The 22,465-nt window shown below is 41.2% G+C and overlaps 1 protein-coding gene across 1 annotated transcript; it reads left to right on the top strand.

Annotated features, from left to right (window-relative positions):
- Positions 1 to 5,802: 5,802 nt before the first annotated feature.
- Positions 5,803 to 22,036, top strand: LOC126379269 (myoblast determination protein 1). Its single transcript, XM_050027977.1, has 4 exons — positions 5,803 to 6,471; positions 14,520 to 14,651; positions 19,849 to 19,957; positions 20,339 to 22,036. Exons 1-4 carry the CDS (start codon positions 6,190 to 6,192, stop codon positions 20,410 to 20,412), a joined length of 597 nt encoding a protein of 198 aa, XP_049883934.1. The 5' UTR covers positions 5,803 to 6,189; the 3' UTR covers positions 20,413 to 22,036.
- The last annotated feature ends 429 nt before the right edge of the window (positions 22,037 to 22,465 follow it).

Here is a 22,465-nt window from a genome sequence, read left to right as displayed (position 1 = left end):
CGCACAGTCTAACACAGAAAATGCATCCACGCGCGTTCACGCCTACAATCGTTAATGGTGTGGACAGAGCCGCAAAACTGAAGATGGGTAAAATAGTATTATGAATCATAGTAACACGTTCACTGTGTAACTAAAAAATAGATATCAACCCCTTACGTGCATTGTTATTCGATAAACTCATTGGAAATTATGAATGACACACTATGGCAAGAAAAAATGTACCCCATATGTGGGTCATGCACGTATGAGTTTCAAATTTATTGCCTTATATGTGGTTCATACACAGTGAACGTGTTAAGGTTACGATGGAGGAGGTCCGTGTTGCTTTATGGTTACGAGTGATCGACCTGAGGATCGACCCATAGCCCATATATCTTTATTAAGCTCCCTGTGCCTTACTCCAAGTCTATTGACAATTGAGAGAGGCGACATCTTTCGAGACAAAAGCGAACTTCTTACCCCACGTAGCCATACTTTCCATCTCCTGACACATTTTCAACCACGTGAATATAGCCAACCAGCAGCCAGCAAATGCGGATTGCGCCAACTTCGCTCCAAATATCAGGCGACGTCGCGCGAGTCCGCCATTTTCTTCATTTGGCTTTTCGTTTTTCGAACAGCGCGGACGTAAACTCTTACAGTTTTTTAAATATCGAATACATTTTTCGTTATATTCTTTATAAAATTTTCAAGTAAATATTTTGTTACAAAATTTTAAAAGTTTCGTTAAAAGTCGCGTTAAAAGTTTATTTTTGCGTAATTTTTGACGTGATGGATCCCCCACGTGGCGGAAGCGAATACGACGAGTCATCGCGGTCTTCATCTTCGAGCAGCGGCCGTCGAGGGCGGAAACGATCTCGCAGCCGCCGGAGACAGCACCACCGACGCCATCGATCATCAAAATCTCGGCTAAGTAGACTCGAATATGCTTTTGAAAAAATTAGCAAGGAGGTTTCTGAAATGCATGCTCACTTTATTTCGAATAGGGAGTCACACGATGGTGACGCTGTTCCGGGTATCGTTTCGAGTGACCTTGAGAGCACGTGCTCGAGAGTTGAACAGGGCGTCGTCACGGGAGAACAAAGCGTAGGAAAAAATATTGAACTAAAATTTGAAACTACCCTCAAAAATGAGACTACCCGTTCTTCGGAAGCTCATTTAGAGTTATTAAATAAATTGCAACATTTTGACTCCCCTGACTGGCATCAAGTTCGTTTCTCGGATGCGCAAAAACTGTACAATTCTACACCAGGTTTTGTTGAACTCGAAAGTAATGACTTAATCAAATCTTTCGACCGTACTCGTGCCCTACAAATTTCAGAGCGGTCCATCGCCGCTATAACCCACGCGCTCATTATTCAATACGACTCCTTAAAGGAAGGGCTAAATATGTTGGTTTCTTGGTTAAATGATCAGGCTGAAATCACTGCGGACGCTATCTGCGATAAAATAAATGAAATCTTTACTAACGAAGAATCTACCTATTTAAAGGTCAATTTACATATCCTTCAGATGATTTGCGGACGACGTGCCGATATTATTCAGCAACGGCGCGACGCTATTCTCACTTGTGTTCCAAACTTGTTCACACGGGAGTCTTTACGAAAAATTCCCCCCACAAATGAACATTTGTTCAATGAGGTGCAGCTCTCCGAGCTCATCTCCAAACATGGAGGCCTATTCAAGGTCTTCTCTCACCCGAAGTCTACGCAAGGCTCTACCAAACGCCCCCTTCCTGCGCAAGGAGGGAGTGCAACACGCAAACCTACGGCCCCCGTGCGCAACGGAGGAGCCCTCGGCCCTGCCCCCAGTACTTCCATACCTGCGCAAGGGAGGAAGCGGCAGGGGGAGAGTGCATTTCGCTCGCAAGCGAAGCGTGCAAAGCAATCGCTCTCCCGCAAGTCTCATCGGTACTCTGGCAGAAGGGACGATTGACAGTTCACATCAGATTTTTCAAGCCGGCCAAATCAAACATCGGCTAGACGTTTGGAGGAGATTAGGAGCACCCCAGTACATATTAAACATAATTCAGGGTTATCGAATTCCTTTCCTTATAAAGCCCCCGTTAGTTCACCCGTCTCGCATACCTCAAAAACTTCACACCAAGTTGTCGCGAGATATGTTAATTCAAATAAATCTCTTAATAGATCAGGGCGTATTGGAAAGAGCTCGCGTTTCTCCGAGCTTCATTTCCAACATGTTTCTAGTGAAAAAGAAAGGAATCGAAATGTCATATCGCCCAGTGTTCAATTTAAAATTTCTGAACAAGTTCGTACATGTTACCAAATTTCGTCTAGTGAACATGTACAGGGTGCCCGATTTCCTCCAACCTCAAGATTGGCTTACAAAAATCGACCTTTCGAATGCCTACTTCCACTTACCAATTTTGAACTCCCATCGACCTTTCTTAAGGCTAATGTTTGCGGAAAAGCTGTATCAAATGACATGTCTACCTTTCGGTCTCGCAACAGCGCCAAAGGTATTTGCCAGTCTAACGAATTGGATAGCCCAAATGCTTCGAGAACAAGGGGTGAGGATTATAGTCTATTTAGACGACTTTTTAATTGCAAACCAGTCGAAGGAGACGCTACAGGACCATACCAATCTGGTTGTTCGGACCCTACAGGATCTGGGTTGGGCAGTGAATTTCCAAAAGTCCATTTTGAATCCACAAAAATCCATCGAGTACCTGGGAATAAAGTGGGATACTTGGCTGAACCGCAAGGAGCTTCCCCGGGACAAGTTAGTCGGTGTGAAAGGCAAGACAGAGAAGATGCTTCGCTCAAAGGCTGTGTCTCTGAAAGCAGTACAGAGTATTCTTGGTTTATGGAATTTTTCCAGCTTTGTAGTCCCAAGAGGACGCCTAAATGCGCGGGCGTTATTAAAATTATTGCATCGAATGACTCTTTTAAATCTCAGAGTGATAAAATTACCTTTCAGTGCTTGTCAAAATCTAGAATGGTGGCTTCTCAATCACAGAACCTCTTCACAAATTCTCTTCCCACCTCCAAACTTTTACTTGGCCACGGATTCGTCGAGTCAAGGTTGGGGCGCGCAGCTCAACACGGAAACTTTATCAGGAAGGTGGTCGAAGGAAGAAACGTTTTTTCACGGCAATATTTTAGAGATGTTAGCGATTGTACGGGTTTTACAGCTGAAAGGGGCGATGATGCAGAACTCAAGTCTACTTGTACAAAGCGACAACCGAACTGTTGTAGCTTACCTGCGGAACGAAGGCGGCACGAAGTCGGAGTCCCTTCTCGATCTCACTTACAAGGTTCTAGGCGAACTAGATCGTCATCATATTCATATGACTGTGTATCACATTCCAGGTCGTTACAATTACGTAGCCGATCGACTTTCGAGAGCAGATTCGACCTCAGAATGGCATCTTTTGAGCCCCTTAACCTCCGAGGTTTTTCGTCTTTGGGGCGTACCCCAGGTAGACCTCTTTGCGTCCCGAAGGGCACATGTAGTTCCGTCGTACGTGACGTTAGAAATAGCGGATCCGAAAGCTCTTTTCATAAACGCTTTCAGTCGGATATGGGTATACAGGTTAGCATGGATATTTCCGCCCCCCTGTCTAATTCCGAAGGTGTTAGCACATTTGAACCAGGCGATAGGCAAATACATAATAGTTGCTCCCCGTTGGGAAAAGGTGTTCTGGAGAGCGGATCTCCAAGCTCGTTCGCTGCAACTTCCACTGCTAATTCACAACCTACACCAAGTACTGATAGATACAAAAACGAACTGTCCTCCGCCACAGGTGAGCCAGTTACATTTAGAAGTGTGGTTGATACAGGGTGGTCGTCACTGTTAAGTGCATGGAATCGGGAACAAGTAGAACTTCTCGATCGGAGTTGGAGAAAATCGACTCTAGGTTCCTACAAGCCCGCTTGGCAGAGATGGTGTAAATGGTCTAGAGAAAATAACGTGAGTGTCGATAATCCTTCTCCTCAGGATTTGGGTCGTTTTCTAACAGATTTGTTTTTGAAAGTGAATTTATCTTACAGCTCGATCTGCCTCCATAAATCTGTAGTTTCCACTTTTTGTAAACCAGTAGCAGGTGATCCACTTAGCTCACATGTCATAGTTAGACAAACTTTGAAAGGAATAGCTTTGCAACAACCACCAAAACACAAGCCACCTGTATGGGATGTAAATACTCTGGCCTCTTACCTAGCAATGCATGACCCATGTAGCGATTCTTTATTTGAGGTGTCGAAGCGAACAGCTATATTACTTTTGTTGTGCTCCGGTCGACGGATTCACGACTTGACTCTTTTACGAATGGATCGTAATAGTTTGATTTTTGAAGAAGATTCTATCGTTTTATGGCCAGAATACGGCTCAAAGACGGACTCTAAGTCGTATAGGCAATCTGGTTGGCGCTTACTTAAATGTGAGTCTAATCCAAATATTTGTCCCGTCCTATGGGTTAGGAAATTACTGGCTTGTACTTCATCTCGTCGAGAAGACATTAAAAGTTTATTTGTTAGTGTATGTGGTCCACCAAAACCGGCTTCCCGTTCTATCATAGGTGGGTGGATCAGAAGGGCTTTGCAGGACGCAGGGATTCACTGTAGCCCAGGAAGCGTGCGGTCAGCGGTCGCTTCTTCTAGTTGGCTAGATAACACTCCCATTGATCAGATTCTAGCCAGAGGTAATTGGCAATCGGCCGGTACCTTTCATAAGTATTATAAAAAAGAAGTTACCACATCGACTTCTCGTGGTTCTTCTCATTCTCTATCTAATTTATTTCAAGTAGTTTAGTTTGATTCTTTTTGATTTCTTTATATAAATACTTGCTTTTTATATTATAAAATATTTTGTGTTCTCCTGATTTCTTAGTGAATACTGACCGTAGTGTTATAATTTGTGATTTAACAAATTGATATTGATTGATCCAGCAGCCGATACCAAACACTTCTCAATTGTCAATAGACTTGGAGTAAGGCACAGGGAGCTTAATATACCAATTTTACCTACCAATAAAATTGTTATTAAGCGTACTTCCCTTACTCCAAGTCTATTTGTATAGCTGTCTGCTGTACACCTAATTACAATTTCTTTTCAGTATGTAATAGGTTTGTTGTAAACCGACGTGATCGTACTTGCATACATATTTATCACGATCGGGTCGGTAACAAGCCAATTGATTCGCAATGAAGAAAATGGCGGACTCGCGCGACGTCGCCTGATATTTGGAGCGAAGTTGGCGCAATCCGCATTTGCTGGCTGCTGGTTGGCTATATTCACGTGGTTGAAAATGTGTCAGGAGATGGAAAGTATGGCTACGTGGGGTAAGAAGTTCGCTTTTGTCTCGAAAGATGTCGCCTCTCTCAATTGTCAATAGACTTGGAGTAAGGGAAGTACGCTTAATAACAATTTTATTGGTAGGTAAAATTGGTATATTTCCGTAATTAATAGTTCATCATGTCAAATAGTACAAGCCGGAAACTGAATAAGTACCAAATTTTTTACTTTTGTGTGTTTAGTTTCTCATTCAAAACATAACTAGAAGAAAAGCTTTCCCCTAAAAAAAGAAAGTAAAAAATGTTAACTGGAAGCCACATTTCAAAGCACATTAAAAATCGATTCACATCCCGAAAACGAGGAGTGAATAAAAACGTCTGCCGCTTTCAACGCAACAAATTCAACGTAAAAATATTACCGGCATCAATTTCGATCCAAACACTAATAAATTGGTATCTCTCAACGATGTAAGAGCTAGACGGTTTATTAATAGCGGACATATTTTGTATATCTCAACCCTCGGCTGAATTCAGTGTCGTCGTTGTCGCCGCGCGCGACGCTTGAAAAAAAGCAAAAACGCGCGGGAAACTAACTGTCAGTGGCGGGCAAAGTTTTTAAAACAAAGTGTTACTATGAAAATACCTTTTGTCTATAAAAAAGCAGAAAGCTGAATTAACTTTTTAAATCGTCTTTTTCATCAATTGATTTTAGTTTTCATGGGAATTAATTTGCATACGTTTTTTATTGTTCTATTCTGCTGTTTTCTGTGAAAACTGTACCAAGTGGGTAAAAATTGTACCAAGGCGAGCCGCTACTTTGTATTATAAAAAGCAAAACATTTGTGTTTTAAATAGACAGTTTTCGTTAGCTACCTACTTTAAAAAAGTTATCGATTTAATACTTTTTTGAAATGCATTTTCGCGAATAAAAAACATGAGTTACAGTGCAATTTACGAGAATTTTACAGAGAACAATAATTACAAGGATTACATTTACAAAGATAAACAGTTGGAATGTTGTGATGGTGTGAAAAATGAAAACAAAATGGTGGACAATCAAGATGGCGAAATGGGTAAAGAAGAGGAACACATACAACATGTTTTAGGTCCAAGTAGAAGATGTCTGGCGTGGGCTTGTAAAGCTTGTAAAAGGAAAACTGCTGCCGTTGATCGACGGAAAGCTGCTACGCTTAGAGAAAGGAGACGGCTTAGAAAAGTAAGTTTACAATCATTATCTCCTTAGCGTTAAGTTTTTCACAGGGTCCACTTACCTCAGAACACTCACTATCACTTCACTCGCGTCAGACAGAGTAGTTACTGCGGGGCGGAAGGCAAGAGGGAAACCACTGCCCTATTTTTCCCTAACAAAAGTAGCATGGAAAATGCTGCACCGACAAGAGCGTGGCTCTTAAATTGATGATGATGCCACCTACCTAACCTGAAGCTTTGGCAGGTTTTTTACAGAAGCGACTGCCTGTCTGACCTTCCAACAATACAGGTTAGGTCACATGCCTCCGAAACGCATTTCTCGGGAATGTGGGTTTCCTCACGATGTTTTACTTCACCATTGAGCACGTGATGTTAATGATCCAAACATGAATTCGAAAAATGATTTCGAAAATCATACGTTTAGGCTCTACCTACACAGCTTCTCAATAAATGTTTCTTGTTGTTTCTTGTTATCTATCTATCTATGTCCTCTTGATATTAAGTATTAACTCAGAATCATGGTCTGTATCATCCCTATTAGTATTCGTACTGATGTCACTAACAACTTGTAGGTATACTTACGTCTATATATCTGCCTACCCTTCGGAGATGCAGGCGTGATGCTATGCTATGTTTAAAATGCCTAGTCTAAAGTGACAGCTACACTGAAAACCACTCTCCTTGTAACTATATAAGAAAAACAAAACACAAATGAATTAAGAACCACGGATGGCATTAATAACTTGGCCGGACAAATGGTGTGCGCTGAGAGACTGGTAATGTTTGTAGTTTTTTATTTGCTTTTCAAACAGTTTCAAACAACTGTAACCATTACGGTAGTTGCGGCTTCCAAATACATCCCGCTTAGGGACGGTACTGAAAAGTATCGGCGTCCGATGGACGAATATACTTACGATCCCGACGACCCGATTACTCTAGCCATAGAGGCAGCCAATCAGTTCGCGACACCAAACACTTCAGGACCCCGATACCGACCCCGCCGGCGTGGTCGACGATTTCCCTCAATAAGCGCTTATCGCTATCGACCCGCTAAGGTCGATTGATTCTTTCAAATATTTTTCCTCACAGACGACGCTCTGAGCCGACGTTCGCGCCCTGGGCACCCTCAGGCCTGTTGTCTTAAACGTTGTACCGGGTGAGAGCCTTCAGCGCTCCCCATTTGTCCGGCCAAGTAGTTAATGCCATATCTACGGCAAATCTACAATAAGTCACGTCAAAAAAAATCTATATCCTATACACTAGCGTGGTACTTTTTACAGGCCTGTTAACTTAAACGTTGTACCGGGTGAGAGCCTTCAGCGCTCCCCATTTGTCCGGCCAAGAAGTTAATGCCATCTGCGGCAAATCTACTTCACATCAAAAAAAAGTTGTCTCATAAACCAGAGTAGGATTTTCTGTACGGGTCGTCTCTTCGCTAGCAAGCACTATTTATCACATTTCAAAGTATCCATCAAATGCAAGGCGGAATACACTCACTCATAACAAAGTTATATTGTAACCCAACTACAACATAAATAGTACTTACCTTCTTAATACATTTCCCGGCCAAGTACTTAGTTAAGTAATGCCATTTAACCGGGTGAGAGCATTTAGCGCTCCCCATTTGTCCGGCCTAGTAGTTAATGCCATCTGCGGCAAATTTACAATAAGTCAGTTTACAATACATCACATCAAAAAATAATACATATCCGATTTGTTCAATAAAGAATATCAACCCTGGTGTCAGGGTTATTATTGAGCCGCCAAAGGCCCCTGACATGGCTCATATAACGACTACATAGGTACATAAGTAAATACATAGCCCCGACCGACTTCTTAAGGTGCCCTCCAAGCACTGATCTTACTTTCGGACAATGGGGGTGTTCATACCCTGCAAAAATAAAACACTGTGATCCCTTGTTACGGTTCCCACCCTAAGTGTTATTTTTTGTGACATGACCCCACCGGGAATCGAACCCGAGACCTCCGGATCGAGAGCCCAGCGCTCAACTACTCGACCACTAAGGCCATTTTTTTTTTCTGTAGCCTAACTAATGTCCCACTGCTGGGCAAACGCCTCAACCCTTCTCTTTCCAACCCTCCCTGTCTTGGGCATCGATTTGCCAAGTGTGAAGACTGAGGCAGTTATGAGATAATTTATATAAGTACTTAGAGATAAAATATATTTAGGCCCTCAAAAATAAACACAAAATCGAATTTAACTCCTTAATCTTCGTACCAATGTTAACTAAATACTAATATACGTATAAACGAAAGTATTTCGTCTGTTTGTCACGCACGGGGGATTACGGGATTTAGGGATTTCCCGTTCCGGAAATGTCGGGATTCAGAGATAACTTGTCATTTGTCGATATTTGTAGTCTAGTGCTCGTACACTAGGAATTCTTCCCTGGCCTCCATGGTTCAGTGGTTGAGCGTTGATTCACGATACGGATGTTCAAGGTTCGCTTCCCGGTGGGGGCACTATACGTGTCCAAACACTTAGTGAGGCTGTCACAGAAATCTCAGTGAGGTGTGGGTACTTACTTAGTTCATCTTGCGATGGACGATAAGCTGCAAAAGTCCAATCAGTTTCTTGCAAAGTAATAAATTAATGGTTGCACTGAAGACCTCCTGGTTACATGTTCTGTAATAGACCAAAAACACCTACAAAAACCCAAATTTCATAATTATGACTAGTAATGGTTTATAATTTCACCACTGTTTACAAATAATTCGCTGGGCTCAGTGACTTTTGCTCTTTGATTGTACCTCTGACTACCCCAATTGGGATATACTCGTGAGTTTATGGTTGCTTGAATCCTTGTCTTTCCATAGTATTCTCTCATACTTTTTATCAATCTTACGTTCCGTTCTACTCACTTTCCTACACAAATATGCTTTATTGCACATAAAGAAAACATACAAACATTTATAAAACAGGACTTACATTAACCAAATTGGAGATGTCCTTAGAAAAGGTTCAATACGATCTACTCTGAACCGGCGTGCGTGTATGAAGCGATTGATGAATGTGGAGGAAGCAAGACAAGTGTGTTGGGATCGAAGCAAATGGAATTCTATAGTCTCTGCTTACCCCGGTGGGAAATAGGCGTGAGTTGATGTATGTATGTATTTATAAAACATTTAGCAACACTACAAATGGGCGGCTTTATTGCTCTGGAGCAATTTCTTCCAGGCAATCACTACCAGGATTCAGCCATAAAAAACTTGGATGCGGGACGGTGCTACGAGTACAACAAAACAATGGAGTCGTATTTATCTGATATTGTTTCTGTTTTTTTTTATGTATGTTTGGTATAAAAAATAGCGAGGTTTTGATTGTTGTTTTTTTTAAAGGGAAGTGATGGCTAGGTAGGCAATTCCTTGCTCTGGTCCTCAGTGACAACTCTGCCCACCCCGATAGGAATTTAGGGCGTGAGTTGAGTCTGCCTGACTAATGGAAATCACCACACAAGTCAATTTTAAATTCTATTTTCGTTTATTAGTCCCTTCCAATAGTTAATTGTGAATAAAGTATAGTTTTTATATCCCCCAGAGGAGAAGGGTGTCACCACAAATTATGGATGCGCACGCGACGGAACAGGGATGGATTTAGGAGTGAAGCAGTTGTTTTAAGTTTACGCGGTTATTATCATAATTAAAACACATAATAACGGGTTTTTACCGCGTTTAAAATAGGGATATGAGACTCCCGATATTTCGACACTGTTGCAAGTGCCATGATGAGATATCGGGAGTCTCATATCCCTACTTTAAACGCGGTAAGAACCCGTTATTATGTTTTTTAATTGTGAAGCAGTTGCTTTTACCGCACCCCGGATACTATTATAGTTTTTTAGGGGGGAAAGTAGTCCGTCCCTCATTGGGATAAAGTCTTGAATTTAAGTACCTTCTTCTTCTTATCGTGTGGGTTATGAAGTGGATTACCAACCTCATCAACCCTGGTGTTAGGGTTACTATAGTATAGAGCGGCCAAAGGCCCCTGACATGGCTTATGTAACGACTACATACATCAGTAAGTAGTAACCGGGACCAGCTTAACGTGTCTTCCGAAGCACGGATCATCTTACTGTCGGACAATCAGGTGATCAGCCTATAATGTCCTAACCAAACTAGGGATCACAAAGTGATTTTTGTGACGCTCAACCACTGGACCACAGAGACATTCCATTGACATCTTGCAAAGAGTAAGCCTTAGATCGGAAGGCGTCGAAGATAGTGAGTTCTCAGACGACGCCCTGAGCCGAGGTTCGCGCCTAACTGGGCACCCTCAGGCCTGTTGTCTTAAACGTTGTACCGGGTGAGAGCCCTCAGCACTCCCTATTTGTCCAGCCAAGTAGGTAATATGTTATCTGCGGCAAATCTACAATAAGTCACGTCAAAAAAAAAGAAGATAGTGAGAGAGGCTTTTGCCCAGCAGTGGGATGATGTCGGCTAGGTATAATAATATAGTTTTCTGGAAGAGATCGCTTTTAACGATAAGGCCGCTATTTGCCATAGTTAAGTCTGTGCTTCTTTATTTCTTATTTCTTGCCCTCACCAAGATCCCTCACTGGCTGTGCGCGTACGCATAATTCGCGGCGACAGTTCCCCGACTAGGCAGCACTTTAAACGCAATTAACGGGAGTGCCACTCAGTGCACTATTTCTATCCCTGTCAATGAAAGAGATGGAAGAAGACGTCGATATATTTGTTAACGTGTCTTACTGTAGATTTGCCGCGAATGGCATTAACTACTTGGCGGGACAAATGGGGAGCGCTGAGGGTTCTCACCCGGTAGGAAGGAGATCTAAGTAGGTATGCTAGGCCGCCATTGCGCACCTTAGAACAATTTCTTAATTTTATTTTAAGTACACACAATGGCTCCGATTCCTGCAGACACCTAATTTTATTTTAAGTTATACCTGTCATTTTCTCATCCGCCGAAATAACAATGGACGGATGATTGACGACTGTTAATGTTAAAAATGAACGAATAACCCGGGCGAATAAAATAGACATCTCGCTCATATGCAACTCGTTTGACGTGTGGTGTGAACTTAATTCTGCCAGGTTATTGACCAGATATAAAATTTAGGAAGGGATTTTAAAATTTCTGCCTAAAATTGACGCGTGTTCCATAAATTATGCCTATATGCCTGTCGATTACCCGCCTCTTTCTGGTTCAACTGATAAGAAAATGACAGGTATTAACTTAAAATAAATTTAGATGGTGTGTACCAAAGACCAAAGGTAAATGGTATACTGTAATCAGCATCATTGTTTGTTATAAAAAGTGTCATCATTGATACTTACCCAAAAACAAAGATAAAAGATATCATCATCATCAGCCCATTAACGTCCCCACTGCTGGGGCACGGGTCTTCCCTATGGATGGATAGGGAGACCGGGCCTTAAACCATCACGCGGGCCCAGTGCGGATTGATCGTTATTAACGACTGCTAATGCAGCCGGGACCAACGACTTAACGTGCCTTCCGAAGCACGGAGGAGTTCGAGATGTTTTTTTTTGTGGTCACCTTTAGAGTTAATAAATTGATTGATCAATAGTCCAAATATCCAACTCTTTATCTCCAATCGAAGGTCCAGTAAATAAAACAAGTAGCGATAATTATATGTCCTAATAAAATTTATTTCAGTATAGCAAGAACTAACTATTACATACATTTTATTAGGACATATAATTATCGCTATATAAGTGATGGGCTATTGCAAGCGCGGTTACGTCACCGCATGCATTTGCTGTATACATACACATGTGTACCTACACACCCATCCTATGACCGGCCTTTGCGAAAGTTGCTTAACTTTAACAATCGCAGACCGAGCGCGTTTACCGCTGCGCCACCGAGCTCCTCATAAAAGATGTATATGTCTCTTATACATTAAATTAGAAGGTTAAACGAAGGAAAATCTGTACAGCGCCATCTATATTATTTTTGGGGATCGTCCCTCATTAAGATACGCCAATAACATTTCCTCTAAACATCCAAATTCCCGTCCAGGAATAAATATTGTCGCCTCAATAAACCACTGAAAATACGGCAGCCATCTTAATTTCACATAAAATCCGATTTACGACGCTCACCGATTTATTTTTATTTTTTAATGCGTGTACCATTTTGTTTTTGACTTAAATATTATGATCGCCATGTAGTAAATCTGTCAAAGTTGCTGTCGGATGAGTTTTTTTTTTTTTACTAATGGAATTAAGATGTCTGTTCGCTTTGTGCCTTTACAAAGTTTTATAGTAGAGTATGAGTCACTCGCGTCGCCAATACCGTCTTCACCATAAGGGCACACGGGGCCCGTGCCCAGGGCCCCCATTCTCGGGGGCCCCCGAAGGATTCACAATTTCTCTCACACATTTATTCTCAAAAAAATTTTGTCGGGCACACTACACTTTTTTCACAAATCAGGAATCTTATCAGAAGGTTAGATTTATGATCTAAATAATTAATACGAAGTGGTGTTTTGTGGTTAATGATCGCATTAAGTTAGTCGGAAAACATTCGCGACAGTGTTATTATATCGGAATATTCAATAAACAAAGTGTACCTATCTATTTTCGCTTCGTGCCAACAAGCCGCTTCATAACTCGAAAGTTTATGCGGACTTTTGAATTAATTCGTTTGGGGTTCGTAGTAGGAGTCTGCTCCGAGGGGCTTAGGTTTCATCATTCATCGTCATCACCTTTCATCATTTCATTAATCTTCAACAAAAATACGTAAGACATGGCTGTATGGGCATAGTTCCCCTCTATCGACAGATATCGACAGAGACGCTAGTTATTCAAATTTAGAAGTTATTGGCAATAGACGGTCTTTTAACCCAGACGGTCTTCCCCACATTGACCTTAAACTAAACTATAAACACTTCATACAAAACTCCTCATTTTACAAAGACTCTGCACATTGACGTTATCGTGCACGCGCATCAGCTGTGTGTGACGTCTGACGTCATACGGTTGTAGACTAAAGTAAGACCGAGGGGGTGAGGTAAACCTAGCTCAGCCGCAGGTGGGGAGCGGAGAGTTGCCGTTCTATACGTAGTATTCCTTATTCTATGATTACGGGAAGAACAAAAACATCCCAGATGTCAAAGCGGCAAACATATTGAATGATTTACCACGGCTATCTAAACATTTGATGGTGGCAATATGTCAGATCAAAGCTTGTAGTGACATAAATTAGTTCTAGCATTTCCGATTGCACAGAAAATATGAAAAAACATATTTCCAAGGACTATAGCTACTGGGTTTCAGTGGGTTCTTCATATTCCATTTTCACTAACACAGTTGTCTCGACCAATAATGAATAATACTACGTATAGAACGGCAACCCTCCGCTCCCCACCAGCGTCTGAGCTAGGTTTACCTCACCCCCCTCGAACACAGTTTAGACTTGAGTCTTATGGCGTCAGACGTCACACACACAGGTGCGCCGTGCGCGTGTACGATAACGTCAAGAAAAAAAATAGAAATATAGTCACGTCAAAAAAAAAACAGTTTCCTATCTTCCTAACGAACTCTAATGCGACAAAAAATAAAAAATGTTATCTTTTTAAAGAACCGAATCGGGTCGGTTAGCGCAAATGAGTCGAGCCTAATAAGCCTAAACTAATTTTACGACTGTACTACTTGAAATAAAATACGGAATTTGAGGTTAATTATGTTTATTTATAAAGTTTCTTTTGACGTGTCTTATTTGTAGATTCGCCTCAGATGGCGGTTCCTACTTGGCCGGACTAATGGGGAGCGCTGTGTGCTCTCACATGGAAATAAAATCCGATTTGATTATGTCTTTGCTGATAATATAGTGGGGTTGATATAATTTGGATGTATGACTTTAAACAGGGTGTTAGTGACATCGTAACGAAAACTTTGAGGGATGATTCTGAGTTAATATCAAATAGAATTTTCCGTCGCAAAATTCACGATTTTTTTTAGTTTATTTTAATTATTTTTAATTCTACACTTTACTTAAAATTTTAAGAAACGAAAAAAGTATAGTGTTTAAAATAATTGTTTCAGGTAAACGCAGCGTTCGAAGAGCTACGCGTCCGCGCACGCGCAGGCAGCGGTAGACTACCCAAGCTGGAGATCCTTCGCGCGGCCATACAACACATAGAGAGACTACAAGCAGCCTTGAGAGCTGCTGCTGTGGTCAGTATTATCATGGTACTTATAAGAAGACCAGGTATGCTCAATCCTAGGACAAGCCGCCATTGCTTTGATGATGGTATAAGAAGACCAGGTATGCTTAAAACTGACAGCTAGCATTTCATGGTTAGCCCAGCTGACGTCATCCGACCCTGCGTTGCCATTTCGTAAAAAATAAATTACCCACGGGTTTCCTACTTGAAACCGAATACCCTTTGATCGAACGATAACTCGAGTGCCCATGAGATCGACAAATCATGAACTCGATAGCTTCATCGAAGTATCAAAATCTCGAAAGAACATAAACTCGATGGATCGACGCCGTGAAGGATCATTTAAAACTTAATTTATCGATCGTGAGATCGAATATTGCAGAATAAGTTTATTTGTAAACCATGCTCTTCTCTGGGTTTCAAATTATCTCCATACCAAATTTCATGTAAATCAGCTTAGACGTTTAGTCGTGAAGAGGAAATTATAGTCACGAAGACAGCCCCATCGTGGTGTTTTGTGTAACTAAATAGTAATTAACAAATGACACCTATATGGCACTATTGAAATCAGCACGCCAGTGGCCCAGTGTTCTTGTTATTAAAGAGTTTTTACAACGGGAACATTCTCACTTTGGGAAGATCCGGGAACTGCACATCACTGATTAATATTCTTTTTCTACTCCTCTACTTTAATCTGGCATTTAAATAACCAAAAAGTCTAATATAAGTACATACATAATTAAACTCTTTGAAAAAGTGTACGCTCTATGGCCTATAAAAGCATTGTTTACAAAGTGTAACTGTACTATAATGTCGCCAAAAAAGCATTGTTGTTGTTTTTTTTTTTTGACCTGGAAACTGGCACCTTTACTTTGTTTGGTGCCATAGATATACTATAAAAAAAAGTATACATTTGCCGCCATTTTCCCGCGCGTTGGAAAATAAATTGGAAAATTTTTGTGTTTCGTTTAAAATTACGTCGTCGTAGAAAAAGTATTGTATGCAACGTTGTATAACTAGGTCAAAAAATGCTCGTGGCGTCTCTTATTGCGATGTCCGCCAAGGCTCACATCGCAACTCACGCCACTCGCATTTTTTGACCCTTCTTATACAACTGTTGCATAAAATACTATTATTTATGCTCTTATGTACTTACCCATGTAACTATTATATTTGTAAGTAAGTATGTTATATATTTATTTGCATGTAAGTTGTACGTATAGTTTGTACCCGCAATCTTTCAATTTTGTTTTTTACATTTTTCCTCACCTTATGGTTGTCTGGAAGAAATCCCTTTAAGCGATAAGGCCGCCATTTGCCATGTACTTGGTTAAGAGACTTTTTGTAATTATTTCTTTTTATTTTGGTGCATTAAAGTGTATTTGTATTGTATGTCTTCTTCTTCATCGTTCCCCCATATTACTGAAAATCGCGACCACGAATTATTATTTTTTTACTCTTTCTTACTTTTTTATGTATGTGTATTTAAAAATGTACAGCGTTAGCCGCGAGTTTTATTTATTTATTTAGTTGTCTTCTATTTGTGCGTCTGCCCATCCCAGTAGGAGCAACAGTGCAAGTACGAAATATAGTCGCATCTAATCAACTCGGGCGCATCATATCTCGTATAAATCGCACTCGCGGTTGACAGCGCGACGGTCAGCGCCCGCCATCTTGGAAAATGGCCGACTTATAGGGCTGTCAAAGTTTAAGTAAGTCTGCCTACCCCATTTTTGAGTGGATTCGGCCTTATTTTGTATGTACTTATGTCAGATTTGGGCCCGGTTAATGGGAATAGGCTCGCCGCTATTACATGTGACTTAAACATAGCTGGCAGGGAGTGGGTGGATATACTATACACTTCTACCTACCCCTACTGGGATACAGGCGTGATGCTATATTATGTGCTATGTGGTTTTGCATTAAATTATATATTTTTTTTAACAGCCTCAGTGGTCTAGTGGTTAGAGCGTTGGCTCACGATCTGGAGGTCCGGGTTCGATTTCCGATGGGGACATTGTCGAAATCACTTTGTGAGACTGTCCTTTGTTTGGTAAGGACTTTTCAGGCTTGAATCACCTGATTGTCCGAAAAAGTAAGATGATTCCGTGCTTCGGAGGGCACGTTAAGCCGTTGGTCCAGGCTATTAGCCGTAAAAACACCTCCACCAACCCGCAGTGGAGCAGCGTGGTGGAGTATGCTCCATACCCCCTCCGGTTGATTGAGGAGTGGCCTGTGCCCAGCAGTGGGACGTATATAGGCTGTTTATGTTTATATTTTTTAAGGCGCTTACAGGGTTGTCACCATAAAGTAAACTTTTTTTCGCGCTTAAACTAAATCTATGGTTTTCACCATATAGTGACGTTGTGTAAGTATTTCTGCCTCTGTCTACCCCATTAGGGGCCACGGGCGTTGTTGATGTATCGTTACCATCGTACACTTGCATCAACCCTGGACTAAGTCACCCAGGGACTAATAAGAAGCATATTTGATGTCACACACAGATTATATCCAGGGTTTATTTTGAATGCGCATGCGTTCCAAATAGATAAATATCGTGTATTTAGAGAGACAGAGAGACGGAGAGAGAGAGAGAGAGAGAGAAAAAAAATATATCCATACCAAAGACTAAGTATGGTCTTTGATTCATAAATTTTAAATCGGAAAGTGTGTGTGTGTGTTGTGTGTCTGTTTGTCCGTCATTCGCGGCAAAACGGAGCGACGAATTGACGGGATTTTTTAAATGGAGACAGACACCGGGTGAGAGCCTTCAGCGCTCCCCATTTGTCCGGCCAAGTAGTTAATGCCATCTGAGGCAAATCTACAATAAGTCACGTCAAAAAAAAAGTGATGGGCAGTGAAATATGCAATTTTTGCCTGTTTCTATTTCTTATATTTGACTTTGTCACTCTGGACAAACGGGGAGCTCCCGTTCAAACCCCGATACTGCAACTTGCACCAATCTTTTTTTTACTTTCTCTTTCAACCTGTGGATTGTGAGGTAGATTACCAACCCCATCAACCCTGGTGTCAGAGTTACTATTGAGCCGTCAAAGGCCCCTGACATGGGTCATGTAACGACATACACCAGTAAGTAGTAATCGGGACCAACGACTTAACGTGCCTTCCGAAGCACGGATCGTCTAGTTTCGGACAATCAGGTGATCAGTCTGTAATGTCCTAACCAAATTAGGGATCACAAAGTGATTTTTGTGATATGTCCCCACCGGGATTCGAACCCAGGACCTCCGCGGATCGTGAGCTCAACGCTTAACCACTGGACCACGGAGGTCGTTCGGAGTCTAGTAAAAAAAAAAACAAACAGCCTATATACGTCCCACTCCTGGGCACAGGCCTCCCCTCAAACAACCGGAGGGGGTATGGAGCATACTCCACCACGCTGCTCTAGAGCAAGTTGATTTTCAAAAAAATCTAGGTCGAGTTTTTAGGGTCGCTAGGATCTAAATAAAGTCGGGTCAGAAAAATGCATTCTAAGAATATTATTGTTAATGTTTCTTCACGCCACACCTCTAACAGGTCAGACAGAGACTATCACGACACAAACAGACAAACATCCGCCATGTTATTATAAGTGGCATAGCTATTTCCGTGCGCGCTGTCGCGATGTTAAACCGCCATTAATTCGCGTCGGCGCATTATTTATCTGTACACGTGCGCGTAAGCATAAATAGATGCGCAGAAGCGCACGGCTCAGCTGATTAGATGTTTAATTGCTATTTTTATAGTCATTAATTAATTCAGGTTTTTTTAGAGTCGAAAAAGGTTTAGAGTATTTTAACTCATAGTATATCCTATAAATAAATAAATAGGAAAATAATATAATGTATGTTTATTTATTTATTTCATTTATGTTTGTTTGTGTGCGTGTTGTGTTTGTATGTGTATGTTTATGTTAATATAATGTAATAATGTTATATAACAATGTTATATAATGTTACGCTTGTATAATAAAACGGACCTGTCAAATCTTCAGGTTAGATAAGCGGACCCTGTCAGAAACGGGATAATGCTATGGAGATGATGATGAAATTTATTTATTTATACATTTATTGTTGAACAGCCTCCGTGGTCTAGTGGTTAGAGCGTTAGGCTCACGATCTGGAGGTCCGGGTTCGATTCCCGATGGGGACATTGTCGAAATCACTTTGTAAGACTGTCCTTTGTTTGGTAAGGACTTTTCAGGCTTGAATCACCTAATTGTCCGAAAATGTAAGATGATTCCGTGCTTCGGAGGGCACGTTAAGCCGTTGGTCCCGGTTATTAGCCGTAAAATCACCTCCACCAACCCGCATTGGAGCAGCGTGATGGAGTATGCTCCATACCCCCTCCGGTTGATTGAGGGGAGGCCTGTGCCCAGCAGTGGGACGTATATAGGCAGTTTATGTTTATTATGTTATGTACATTTATTGTTACAAACATTTTTAATGTGTTGTTGTTAAACCCCAAGAGGGTTTGTCCCAAAACCATACCCACATCACATATAAGGCCGGGTTTCCACTGTCGCAGAGATGGGCGGAGAAGAGCGGAGACGTGCGGATTTGACCAATCACAGGGAAGAGAGCTGTTTAAAGAAATAAATACATTTACTGACGGTCGCAAGTCAATATATTTATGAAAACATGATGTATGTACGTAAAAATGTATCTCTCCTTCCGAGAAACTGTGAAAGGCTTACTTACAATACAAGAAATAAAAATAAAATTGCTTTTCAAAATTATAGATTAAGTAAGTAAATTAAATTCATTTTTTTTTGGGGTTATGTTACGTTTTTACGTTTCTACAATAAAATACCAGCTATTATATTTTTAATATGTCAGAAAATAAATTTAAAGCTCATGTGAAGCTTAGGTACTTTATGTAAAAAAGGTTATTACTTACTTATAAAATTAATGATAAAAATGTCTGGTATTGAATGAGTTCCTCTAGTAATTAAATAACTTGTAATGTACCCTCATTGATTTACCTAAAAAATGTGTTGCTGTTGCAAAAAACACCTTGCGAAATGACGTACTTAAATTCAAAAATGTTACATTGACCTTCAACAAGTTTATCCGTGATAATTACGTTGAATAAATGCTCAACCCTCGACCACTGGACCGCGGTGGCTGAGCTCATGAATGATGATGAGAATGTGTGACATAGATAAGAAGAAAAAGTGACGTAAATAAATATCGTTTTGTCCACAGTTGGAGTCGGAGTCATGTAAAAGTTACGTGGAGTCGCCGGTGCCAATCACGCGACACCAGCGCGACCCACGCGAGGACAATAGCGAAAGAGAGAGACCTTTCTTTGGCGGTGAGTGACTTGATTGTAAATTTTTCTTCATACATACATACATAAACTCACGCCTATTTCCCACCGGGGTAAGCAGAGACTATAGAATTCCATTTGCTTCGATCCTGACACACTTCTCTTGCTTCCTCCACATTCATCAATCGCCACCATCATTCATTCATTCATTCATTTTTCGTCATTCCTCCTAATAAGTCAAATAAGTTATAACTGTCATTTTCTTATCCGCCGAAAAGGAACACTTTCTTTTCGGACAATCAGGTGATCAGCCTGTAATGTCCTAACCAAAGTAGGGATATGTCCCCACCGAGATTCGAACCCGGGACCTCTGGATCGATAAGAAGACCATGCTTATTTTTATAAAATACTTTTTTTTTCATCCAGGTGAGGCGAGTTGCGGAGTGAACAGTCTAGCTCGTTTGCGATGCATCGTGCAAGCGTTATCAAAAGATGCATGACCAACAATATCTCCATGGATCAAGGTACCACCTGTGTAGAAGGAACTGGGTACCCTGTTAATGAGAAAAGGACCCTAAATATTGTACGTCCAGTACGAGCGGCACGGATACCGCGTCGCGCGCGGTGCGATATGGGATATATAGGAGTGACATCGTAACGAAAACTTTGAGATGATTCAGGCCATTATTCTGAGTTGATATCAAGTGGAATTTTCCGTCGCAAAGGTATGGAACAGAAGATAATTAAAAAAAAACACAAAAATTTACATAAATTTTCCAACAGGAAATTCCACTTGATATCAACTCAGAATCATGGTCTGATCATCCCTCTTAGTATTCGTTACGATGTCACTAACACCCTGTATGTCGACGGCTTTGACCAATAGTCCGAAGGTAAAGGTCACACTCATCAAAGTGCAGAGAACTTCTTCCAGCTATTGGTCGAAGCCGATACAATTCCCGACGCGCGCGACACGATTGTCGTGTCGCGAGGGCAGTAGACGTAGGTGGATACCAACGTAGATAAATATATTATGAATTGTATAAATGGTTTGATGTGATAGTAGGTAAGTAGGTATATTAATTTGCTCAGTTTAGTATTAGAAAACAAACATATCTACAGTGGTAGCCCTAGGGAGGTGCGAGCGGTGCGTCCGCACCAGCCGGGTCTGCATGACAACCGCGTCGCGCGCGGCTCGAAATATGTAGAGCGCTTCGACCAATAGCCGTTTGACGTCCATCTACGTAGATAGCACTCGTATCATTTATTGGTCCAAGCGATCGATATAATTCGCGCCGCGCGCGGCGTGGTTGTCATGCAGACCCGGTAGGCGTCGTAAATATGGGCGCCAAAATCAAACAAGACTGGTCTACCCTGGCCGCAAATTAACTTCATCGGGTTAGATTGCGGCCACATAAAACTCATACCGGGTTGCCGTAAACAACATTTTTAAAATCAAATCAAATCAATTCAATTTATTTGCGAGAACACATAGAATACAAAAAAGGTGGTAAAATAATTTAAATAACAATGTTGTGATGTGTTCGGCCTGCATGCAGGCGTACAAATATACATAAAAAAATAAAAAATGGTGGTGTGGCGTATGACAAGGCTGAATGATGTTGTAGCCAGTGCCAAATAAATTCGACTCACGCTTGGCCATATGTCACACCGCTCGCCCCCGCACCTCACCTCTCTCTCTTGGGTGAAAGGCTTGCTAGGCGACAGGTGCACTTTTAACTCGCTCTGAGATTTTTATATAATTTATTGTGATTGTGTTTGATTATTCTGTCCTATCCGTGTATGTTGATGAACAATAGAAGATACCCATCATAGTTCGGACTTTTATTTATAAAAGGAGGACCATCACCTCCTCAGTACATTGAAAGAAAATTATTGAAAATATACATATTATTAAAAAATTACACCATTTAAACAGGTAAATATCGGTGGCCGCAAACTAATCGAAAAATTTTGTATATTAAAGTGCTGAGGGGTGCCACTTTTGAGGTGTCGCACCACCTAAATATTTTGCTAGGGCTGCCACTGCGTATCTAAGTATGTTGATTTGTGAGAGTATTTGTGTACAAATATACGATTGAGTTTCATAGTAGACACTTGGGATACTTATATTTTATTTCATAACATATCTGTAACCTGGAACCTGACAAAGCAGCAGTAACTGTCAGTACTATTCAGAGGCGGACAGGAGTCCTAGTATGGCTTGGAAATAGACTACTCTGGGCGCCATCCCACTCGCGTCAGACAGAGTACTGCGGGGCGGAAGGCAAGAGGGAAACCACTGCGCTATTTTGCCCTAAGAAAGTAGCATGGAGAATGCAAATAATGAACAGGACAAGAGCGTGGCTATTAAATTAATATCAGTGTTGCTAAGAGTGGTATTTCTACTATCCTTCGCAACAATATGCTGAGTCAGTCCCTTTTCCCTGGCAGTGTACTTATTTTTGATTTGTATACTTATCTTTATCTTCTCTACTATTGTACTGCACTGTTTTGGGAATGAGATTATTCTATTCTATTCTAAATTACCCC

This window comes from Pectinophora gossypiella, chromosome 28 (assembly GCF_024362695.1).
Source record: "Pectinophora gossypiella chromosome 28, ilPecGoss1.1, whole genome shotgun sequence".
Classification (NCBI taxonomy): Eukaryota; Metazoa; Arthropoda; class Insecta; order Lepidoptera; family Gelechiidae; genus Pectinophora; species Pectinophora gossypiella.
Note: the sequence above shows the minus strand (reverse complement) of the source record. Positions and strands in the feature narration are given on the sequence as shown.